General features: G+C 44.2%; 2 protein-coding genes across 5 annotated transcripts; one reads left to right on the top strand and one right to left on the bottom strand.

Moving 5' to 3' along the window:
* Positions 1-590: 590 nt before the first annotated feature.
* Positions 591-2,344, top strand: rpp25l (ribonuclease P/MRP 25 subunit-like). 4 transcript variants are annotated; one of them, XM_066683869.1, is made up of 3 exons: positions 591-758; positions 991-1,159; positions 1,284-2,344. In XM_066683869.1, the coding sequence occupies exon 3, from the start codon at positions 1,297-1,299 to the stop codon at positions 2,044-2,046; it is 750 nt and encodes a 249-aa protein (XP_066539966.1). In that variant the 5' UTR covers positions 591-758; positions 991-1,159; positions 1,284-1,296; the 3' UTR covers positions 2,047-2,344. The 4 variants fall into 4 exon arrangements, with proteins under 4 accessions (XP_066539966.1, XP_066539983.1, XP_066539974.1 ...); XM_066683886.1 differs by having other exon boundaries at positions 991-1,209; XM_066683877.1 differs by having other exon boundaries at positions 986-1,159.
* Positions 2,345-7,749: 5,405 nt separating this feature from the next.
* Positions 7,750-9,815, bottom strand: si:dkey-11p23.7 (V-set and Ig domain-containing protein). The gene is made up of 3 exons (XM_066646488.1): positions 9,610-9,815; positions 8,569-8,958; positions 7,750-8,421 (listed from the first exon to the last, which is right to left on the bottom strand). The coding sequence occupies exons 1-3, from the start codon at positions 9,665-9,667 to the stop codon at positions 7,982-7,984; spliced, it is 888 nt and encodes a 295-aa protein (XP_066502585.1). The 5' UTR covers positions 9,668-9,815; the 3' UTR covers positions 7,750-7,981.
* Positions 9,816-10,206: the final 391 nt, after the last annotated feature.

Genomic DNA, 10,206 nt, shown 5'->3' with positions numbered 1-10,206 from the left:
GAGTGGATCAGACACAGCAGTGCTGCTGGAGTTTTTAAACCCTGTGTCCACTCTCTGTCCACTCTGTGAGACGCTCCTCTCTCGTTGGTCCACCTTGTAGATGTAGAGTCAGAGACAGTAGCTCATCTGTCGCTGCACAGTGTGTGTCGCTCGTCCTCTAGCTCTTCATCAGTGACACAGGATGCTGTCGGCTGGACGTTTTTGGTCGGTGGACTGTTCTCGGTCCAGACACTGAGGGGTTTAAAAACTCCAGCAGCACTGCTGTGTCTGATCCACTCTACACCAGCACAACACACACTAACACACCACCACCACGTCAGTGTCACTGCAGCGCTGAGAATGATCCACCACCACATCATATCCTTCCTGAGCACTGAAGAACCATTGAAAGAGGGTTAAAAGTATGCAGAGCAACAGATGAACCACAGTCTGTAACTGTACAACTACAGAGTGCTGATAAAATGGACAAAGGTTGTAGGAACGAGGCCATTTTTAATGCTTATGGCTGATTAAGCTTTAGCTGAACTACATTTCCCATGAGCACTTTCGGCGGTTGCAGCAGAGTGGAGCGGTTATCTGCGGGAGCTCTGAGACCACGTGGGTAAACGGCGGCTAAGTGACAGAGAGCTAAAATGAGAAAATAAAGACGTTTATCGGCAAAGTTTGGGGGGTTCCTCAGTGGTGTTACAGTCGTAAAGGAGCTGATGTGAATCAGGAGGGTGTAGTGTGTCAGGAGGAGGGAGGAATACGGGAAAGAAGTGAGTAATTTTAGCTGGAAAAGTGGATTTTTAAAAAAGTGTAGCAGCTCATCGTCGGAACTGCAGCGCTGTTATTTTGAGGCTTAAGATTGTTTCAAATACTACTAACTATTAACACGACGCTGGCGTTCTTTGGTTCCACCTTAAACACTGGTAAAGCAGTTAAGGTGGAACGGAAAATTCAAATTATCTTCACTGTGCAGCTTTTAAGGTAAATTTCTGCTCAGTTCAGATGTAAACAAAGTGGAGTCAGAGTTGTAGACAGTGGTGGCGAATGGAACCAGACGTCCTCCTCTAACAGCTGCAGTGGTGAACATTTAACATCCTTCATTTCCTCACACCACCACGTTCTCAGAGTCTCAGTCTCTGTACTGAACCCAGCCGGACAGGGAGCAGTGAAGGTGCAGCACTTTGAACAGAACGTGTTCAGAGAAGTGTATTATTCATCACGGTAACAACATATAACCTCATCGCCCGCCTCTAAAACACACTGCCTCTGTGTTTATGCCCTTGTATGTTTTACAGCTGCTGGAGAACCATGGAAAACTACAGGAAGGCAGGCGTGGTGGAGCAGCCGTGTGCTTGTCCCTTCACGGAGCTCCGTTCGGACACTCCGGAGGTTCGGGTGCGAGATGGCAGCAAAATCCGCAACCTCATGAAGTTCGCTCTTAGCCAAATGGTGGGAAAGCAACAGACGCAAAACTCTGGGGCTGCAGAGGAAGTGGACGTGAGTGGAGAACCTTCAGGACACCCGGAGAAGAGTGGAGAACCTGCAGGACGTCTGGAGACGAGTGGAGAACCTCCAGAACACCCGGAGACGAGTGGAGAACCTGCAGAAAACCTGTGTCGACAGATTGTGTTTACAGGAGCGGGTCCCAGCGTGGCGAAGACCATCACCTGCGTGGAGATCCTGAAACGGCGAGTTCGAGGACTTCACCAGTGCACCAGGCTCCTCTACCGGACAGTTCAGGAGATCTGGGAACCGTTAGAACCAGACGCCGGACTAGATAACCTCACGGTCAGCAGGAACATCCCTGGGATTTGGGTTCTGCTCTCCAGAGACCCGTTAGACTCAAATCTACCTGGGTACCAAGCTCCGGGCAGCTTTGACGCTCTTTGGGCTCAGGCCTGTAAAGAAGAGGCACAAGCCCAGAGGCATCAACAGAAAAGAAAAAGAGGAGGAGGAGGACGGGGCGGAGGACCTGGAAGAGGCACTGGCCGAGGAAAAGACCAGAGGAAACGGACAGGACATTCGAAGGATGGGCGAAAAACCCCAGGGCAGGAATAAGGACAGCAGTCTTTCTCTTAAAGATGGCGCTGGAAAGAATGAGCAGTCCATCTACAGGTCACTTCTCTTCTCTACAGACGGCTTTGGAAAGAAAGGAGCTTCCCAATGTCTTCACACACAGAGCAATAGAACCGTGGTTCTCAAACCCAGGCTCCTTCAAACTCCCAGATGTGCTCACCACAGATTTTTTTTTTTCCATGAAGAAACAGACACATTGTTCTCTGCTACACCTCTTTGTGCCTGACTTGTAATAATTGTATTAAATAAAATTGGATCTGTATTTTGGTTTGAATTAAAACAGCGATTAAAATTTCAACCATTTTGGTTTCTTTTATCATTTCTGGATTTCAGCTTGGGGTTTTATCACCTGAAGGTTTTGCATCGAGTGACACACCTGGTTTGTTTTAATGTCACCTGAGGCCCCTTGTCCTTAAGACTCGGGACTCGGGAGTGTGTTATGCAAAACTGTGAAAATACTGAGGTTTGAATGTCAAATTGTGTGTGTGTTTGTGTCTGTGTGTGAGAGAGAGTGAGACAGTGAGTGTGTGTGAACTGGAGAGTAGAAATCTCCTCACCTCAATTGCGTTCTGAGGGCCAGAGTGTGTTGTCTCCACCAGGTAAGGACTTTAATTATTTCTCTGTGGATGTTTCTATATAACGACCTTAACCCACACAGATGTGTTAAAACTGACTCGGACGCAGTGAGAAGTGTCTGATCACACTTTCATTATAAAGTGGCTTCAGAATAATGCTGTGAACTATTAAGTGGATGTGGTTATATTAGATTTGACTTGATATCAATTGATATTATTCAGATTTTCCCTGAGAAATCTACTTATTTATTGATAAATCTGGGTTTCTTTAAGGAAATGTGAAGGACAACTTTTTGTGTAAAATTCAGATCTAAAATCTATTAATGTCATATATTTTGGGTTTAAAATGAACAACTGCACGTTGTATTTCCTCAATACTCATTTAAATTAAACTTATTTTAACTTATACTCCAGTAAGTTCATTATTTTAAGTGTCAGGAAGATCAAAGAACAAGGTCAAAACAGCCAAAGTGTGGCGCTCATGCGTGTAGTACACGCAAATCAACTGACGACTGCAAATTAGCACAGTTTACCAGAGAAAATCCTAACTTCATTTTCCAGGAAACGTGTTGTAACTAGGGTTAAATAATGGCTGTAGTCAAAGCCCTTTACAATTAAACAAAACGTAGGTTGAGCATCTGTGATGGTTAAGTTTGAACAACTGGTAAAAGCTAATGTGTGTTAGCTATAGCTTCCTAGCTCCCGTGCTAACTATAAAGGAACTTAGTACAGACACCAGATATCAACTATATTTCCCACGTAGCAAAACAATTCTGATTGCCCAGGGCAGCTCAGCCAAAATGGTAAAGTTTTTGAGGTGTGTGGGTAAACTGGAATTTCTAAATTTGTTTTACTTGCAGTTAGCTTGTGCTGACTAGCAGCGCTGTGTCTCTGCTAGAAGTGGCTTACTGTCAGGACTTTGAACGAGTATTTATACTATTAAAACAAGTATGTGCTTTAAAGAAGCACAACAAACCATCACACTACACTCAAACGTTAATTAGGAGCTACATTTTAAAGATTAATTTCCTCATTAATACAACAGTACAACAGTATTATCACTGGAAAACACTCCATGAAGAAGTGGGCCATCAATATTGGTTTGAGGAAACTATTATTGTGCATTGACGTGATTTTAAACTCAAGCCTAAAAAAGCACATTCTGAAATATCTGGAAATAATTGCGAACAATGTGTTAATTCAGTCTCTTTCCAGAGCCCAGATACATCTCAAGCTGAACTCATGAGGCCTGTAAACTGCTTTATAATGTGGACCGTCCTGTGTGTTCTTTCAGTGATTTACGGAGGTGAGCCGGAGCTTATTTAATGTTTTATTGGCTATGTCTGTATCTTTATCAGCAGTAGGGTTGTGTTTCTAGCCCACAGTAATATTTTTAAGGAAATAAGAAGGATATTCTTTGCACTAAATCACCTTGGTGTATAGACCAGGGGTCGGCAACCCGCGGCTCTTTGATCCCTCTGATGCGGCTCAGCTTTTGAAAAAAATTAATGAGCATTTAATTAAAATGTATTTTATTTTGGTTCATTCATTTTCAAAATATAATTCTATGAAGATTATGGCGATCTTGTAACATGTAAAATATTTTAATATTTAATTTTTAATATTTTAAATATTTACTTTATTTATTAAATAAGTATTTAAATATTTAATATTTTAAAATTTAATTTAATATTTCTTGAACTGTTTGACCGCTGACTGCACGGCGCCAGTAAAATAATGACGGCACTCAGAGAGAGGACAGCGTTTTTGTTTGCTGCCAGTGGATAATTTAAGTTTGGCGTTTTTCCCCCATTACTACAAGGATTCAAATAGACATTGAGTATTTTACTTAACCGTCAACACAACGTCTTTTTTTCGGAGTTAAAAATGTTTTGTTGAATGCAGAAATGTTATTTCATTTTCTCTGCAGTCGTTCGTTGGTTTCATAAATGTAACACAGTGTAGTTTGTTTATACAGAGCACAAAGACAAAAAAAAAAAAAACCTCCCAGTGTTTTCTTTACTGTGTGAAACGGGTCCAAACGGCTCTTTGAGTGGTGAAGGTTGCTGACCCCTGTTATAGACTGTGGCCAGAGTCGTAAAGCCTCACTGTAGGCTGTGCTCCACCTCTCAGGTTGAAGCTATCGCTTCTTCTCCGACTCGCCCCCTGGGGCACGGTCAGCAGTGAGACTTTGGAAACAAGGCCACAGATTTTGTAAAGTAAGGATTATTGGGATTGTGAAAAGTAGAATTTTCAACCAGCTTCTAGGACTGACCTTTAGAGCTGTGGCTACAGATTCACTGAAATACTGAGAGCAAGTCTCTCAACGGTAATGGAGACAAATGGAGGCAAAGTGTTAAGACTTGTTGTATGTGCATCACACTGCTTGATTTTATTGCAGTAACCTTTTAAATAGTTATTAATGACTTATTTTATCATGGTAATCAATGAACATTTTAAAAGTAAACCCTACGAAACCTTGCACACCAATGACCTAATGTTTATCTTTGTAACAGGCGACGCTGTGGTGAACTACGGCAGGGATTTTGTCACAGCGTTTCCCGAGAACATTGCCTACTACTATCCCTCCAGTCTCACCAACGTCCTCAAAATCACCGCCCTCCACAACAACACTTCCTTCAACGTCAACTTCAGTGGCACAAATGTAGATCAGGGAACCTTGTCCAGTGGACAGACCAGAGTTGTGTACCTTCCCAGTGCAGTGGAGGAGCCGCTGCTCAACCGTTCTTCGAAGTGGGTCAGAGTCACCAGCGACAATGACATCACCGTGTTTTCGGTCAGCAAGCAGGCCGACAGTGTTCAGACGAACGTTGTCCAACCTGTAACTAACCTGGGCAACGTGTATCAGATTCCTTTTCTCAATTTCACTGATCTCAACCTAATGCTAAACAAATATAACATCTCCAGCCAGACCAGCTTCAGTTCAGCACAGATGTACAGCACCTTCAGGCTGCTCATAATCAATGCAGAAGGCAAGGACAACACTATCACCATCGCGATTCAGAAGCCCAGCAGCAGCACCACGTATACTAGCTTCACACTAAACCCTTTCGAGTTCATCCAGATGCTGGCAAACCAGTCCTTGGTGAAGATCACCTCGAGCGCTAACATATCTGTGTTGCTGACCAATCCTTGCTTGGATACGTACGCTTGCAAATGCAGCATGGTGGTCCACCAGCTGAGACCTGCAAACCTGCTAGCACAGACTTTCACAGTGCCTCCTCCTTATGTTTCAAACTATTCCCGTATGTTCTCGACCTCAGACAATTCCTTCTCGCTCAAGTACGGTTCTCCACCAGTTAACGGCTCCCAGGTGTTAAATCCCGGGAGCTCTGACTTCCTACCCTTCTTACAGCTTCTACGGAACAACTCCAACATCACCACCTCTCAGCCCATCTCCCTTAGGATTCTCTATCCCGGAAGTGTGATAGATCTCATCCCAGACTCCATGTTCTCTGCCTGCTACCTTTTCCACCCGACATCCAACGTCAGTTCAGTGGCTGTCCTCATTGTTGAAACGCTTCAAGTGCAAAATCTGCGCCTTAACAACGAGTATTTCACCTCAGTGACGTGGAACGTCATCAATGGCACCATGTACTCCTGGGCCGCTGCAAACCTTGTTCCCTTGATGTCGCAAATCGTCTGGCATCCCTCCTCGAAGTTTGCCATGTATATCGCAGAGAAAATGCAGTCAAATGTTTACTACGGAGGTCCGGCCATTTCTATTAATGACGTACCAGGTACAAACAACATCAGTTATTGTTAGTGCACTTGTGTCGTCAGTGGAGCTGATAAAAGAATGTAGAAATGCAGGGCATTCTGTATTTATTTCTATTTTTATAAGTTGTCCTTATACTTGCTGAGTTCAGCTACTTTAAGATTTACCCATGACGCCTTGTTTTGTAAGTACTTTAATGAGGTTTTCAATGCTATGTTAGTAGCAAGACTTAGCCTTGATTTAGACTTTGGTGAATCCCAGCTCTTAATTTCACCCCTAACCCCAAAAGTGTCCTCTTGCCCCTTGGAGGTGAGGTACAGGGAGCAATGATTAAACAAAATGGGACGACCCTCTGTTTGAAGTGTGCCACTGAAATATCTGTTTCAAGGGGTATATAGCCCTTCCTCTCTGCCCTATCCATCTTTCCCAACAAGAATCGACACACCGTAGCCCTAGGCAAAACAGAGCGGTAGGGCTAGGGGGTGAAAAGGGATGCACTCTTGTTTGAATATGAGTTACAGCAGCTCTATCTTCTAAAACATGAAGAAAGCTAGCCTTAATATAACAGTACATGTGTTTGATTTGCAGATGCTGGTGGGTGTCTGGTGTCTCCGCAAAACCTGTTCGTGGCTAATCAGTCGATGAGCTGGCAGAGTTCTGTTCAGTACTGTGAGAGTCAGGAAGGTCAGCTAGCGAGCCTCAGTTGGCCCTGGGCTCAGAGTTTCATGGTCACGACGCTAACAGCTACAGGAGTGAGCGGTAAAGCTTGGATCGGCCTTCGGCGCAGCCTACTGACCACAGAGTGGTACTGGCAGAATAAGCAAGGCTATGAATACTCAAACTGGGACAAGGGCCAGCCGCTAAACCCAGAGCAAGGCATGTGTGCCTTGGTCAAAATGGACCCAAAAGGAAATTTCTTCTGGAGCAGCGCTCAATGCTGTTCCTCTATCAAACCAATGTGCTACATTCCTGCGCGCTACCTTAGCATCAACAACCCATATTCCTGAGCATCCCTTACACATTAGATTACAGTATGGGACAAACCATCTAGCTAGCTAGCTAGCTAACTAGCTTGCTAGCTTGCTCATTCCTGTTGATAGTGTCACACCCAGTCACTCTCACACACACACCTGTGGACAGTGATAAACATTGTGATTATCACTGATATTGAATCTGCTCTTATCTCTGACAATAAACTCCCTTTCACTGTCTTCACTGCGTCTTCATCTGAGGAATTATAGCAACATATTGCTTCTTACAAAATGGTCATAAACACAAGGAAAGGTTATTCTTTTTTATTATTATTTAAATGAAACAGTAAGTGAAGTAATGTCGCTGTTAGGAAACAGGTCTTAGAATAACGCAGAGTCACAAGGCTGGAACATTCACCACGAAAGAGGAAACACTTCTGTCTTTAGAAACAGTGGAAATCAGCTTTTTTATTTAGACGCTTTAAAGGTTAAACAGATAAATATATCTTTATTTACTCGTTTATTTTTTTATTTTGTTTTAGAGTTGCTGAGAACTTTACAAAGCTTATAATGTTATATTGTAGACTTGTTTTTGTCCATCCCTGTAGGTACAGGGCATAGTTAGGACACAGTTACGAAGGGAAATCTGGAGTTTCTGTAGACTCCTTGGACTTTAAAGCGTTAATGATCCAGACCCCGAGGCCCAAAGCTAGTAGGACTTTAGCTGCTAACGCTAAACCCAGCATCACAGGCAGAGAAGGGAAGGTGTTGTTGTTGCTGGGGGTCTTCTCTAGCCCTGGGGGTAAGATAAAAACCATGGCCTGGTCTTTGCCCAGAGGATTTGAGGCCGAGCAGGTGTACTGCCCCTCGGGATGGACGTCCAGCAACTGGCTGGTGGTCCGGTGCTGAAGGGGGGCTTCCTGCGCGAGAGGCAATCCAGACTCCCCCTCGAAAACGTCGTCCTGACCCATCCACTGTATGTCCGGCAGAGGAGAGCCCTGGACCTGACACAAGGCTCTGAGGCCTGTCTCCATGCTGCCCTCCACCCACAAGCTCAGGATACGAGGGGGAGCTGGGAATCGGGAACAGCAATGATTAAAGAAGGGGTTATTTCATGAAACAAGGCGTTTGAGACTGTAGACACTACAATCTCTCATTCATCCAGGCCACTAGGAGGCAGTGCAATGATAATATAAAAAAAAAAAAAGATTGCTGTTACCTTCCACTCTGAGGCGTGTGCCCATTTTGTTCTCATAGCTGGCGTGCTCTTGCCCTGGCAGCTCCACACGGCAGTAGTAGCGTCCGTTGTCCTGCAGGGCGGCGCTGTTGATGCGCAGGGATAGGTCGTGCTGACGGTGGTTTCCTTCCAGACGATAGCGCTGGTCCTGGTTCAGCTCGGGGTCGCACTGCTGACTGCCGTCGAGACTCGAGCAGCGGAACAGGACCGTGCCACTGTGGCTGTGTCCCAGACGCCACACCACCAGCATGGACGAGTGGAGGGTGTGGTGGGGGTGAGTGAAAGAGCAGGGCAGCACCACGGGGTAACCCTCAACCGCCCGGACCTCCGCCGGGACTTTCATCGACCAGCCGTCATCATGAGCCGCCGGAACTGAGGATGGAGGTTTAGCGCTAGTTACAGGGCTAATTACCTCAAACTTATGCTAACAGCGAATGCTATGAATAATACATGTATTGCTACCCCACTCCAACAGTTACATAGTGCAGTTTCAGCAGCCCAGAGTAGCAACGACAGAGGCTCTACTCTCTTATTATAGCTTAGTACAGCATCATAATGATTTTGAAGCTGTAATTTTAAAGTAAAAATACTACCTAGCGTTGCTTTAAAAGAAAATATGAATGTTGCTAATTATCAGTATAATCCACTTGGTTACTTTAGAGAATTAAAAAGAGTGAAACACACACAAAATAAAAAGCTAAAGGATTCACTTTCAAGATCATACAGAGAGTTTTAAACTGGAAAATCTGACTCTAAAGACACAGCAGTGCCGCTGTTAGCATGGTAGCATGTGAGTCGAGTACGTTTACCACAGACATAGAGCCGGTCACTCTTTGTTGTCTTTGTTATTGATTTTAGGTTAAAGTTTGTAAGGCATTGCCTCGTCCATTCTCACTCTTTCAGTCCAAAACACTCCAAGTTCACTGCTTTGAGATTGAGAGATGTAAGAACACACAAGATTTACAATCGTTCTTAAGACAAATCAAGAGCAGAGCTAATTCCAGGTGGACTGGTTGACCTTACCCACAGGACGGAGCAGCAGCAGGAGGCTCAGAGTAATGTAAGAGGTTTGAGGGTCCATGGTGAGAGTGGATTGTGGTTGAAATGACGAAGAGGGAGAAGCTTTAAACCTTCAGACGTCTCCATCTCTGACTCACTGTCACACACAGCTCAGAGCTCACGTTGTGCAGCTAAAACAGAAGGCTGAGTCTTGCACGTCCTAGTGTTTACAGAGGGTTTGAGGTACATCTGATTTACAGTTCTCTCATCTAAAAGTAGGCATCTTCAGAAGAGTATCTCACATTTCTCAAACTGTGATTCAAGTGAGTGTAGTTAGATTTTAGTCTGGGAAATCTGGAGCATTTAAATGCTAAGTGTTTAAATGCAGTAAATGGATTTATGTAGACAGTAGTTATATAATGCTGTGTCTTGGAAGCACGGGTCTGACCCAAGCTGTTCACTGTTAATCTTTCAGGTTGAATATTTGGTTTAAACAGATTATAACAGCTGTATTAAACTGTATTAAATATGCCGTATAAAATGTGCACTCACTGATACCTTATTTAAACACTGCTTCAATGTCAAACATTAGCTTTAAACTTGGGGTCAGAGTTTAAACGT

The sequence above is a fragment of the Hoplias malabaricus genome, chromosome 1 (assembly GCF_029633855.1).
Source record: "Hoplias malabaricus isolate fHopMal1 chromosome 1, fHopMal1.hap1, whole genome shotgun sequence".
NCBI classification, from domain to species: domain Eukaryota; kingdom Metazoa; phylum Chordata; class Actinopteri; order Characiformes; family Erythrinidae; genus Hoplias; species Hoplias malabaricus.
Note: the sequence above shows the minus strand (reverse complement) of the source record. Positions and strands in the feature narration are given on the sequence as shown.

Excerpts from the sequence above, each read along its gene's own strand:
- rpp25l (XM_066683869.1), top strand. The coding sequence starts at position 1,297 with ATGGAAAACTACAGGAAGGCAGGCGTGGTGGAGCAGCCGTGTGCTTGT.
- si:dkey-11p23.7 (XM_066646488.1), bottom strand. The coding sequence starts at position 9,667 with ATGGACCCTCAAACCTCTTACATTACTCTGAGCCTCCTGCTGCTGCTC. Across the intron at positions 8,959-9,609 it reads GCTGCTGCTCCGTCCTGTGG|TTCCGGCGGCTCATGATGAC; the intron begins GTAAGGTCAACC and ends CTCCATCCTCAG. Across the intron at positions 8,422-8,568 it reads CACACGCCTCAGAGTGGAAG|CTCCCCCTCGTATCCTGAGC; the intron begins GTAACAGCAATC and ends CCCGATTCCCAG.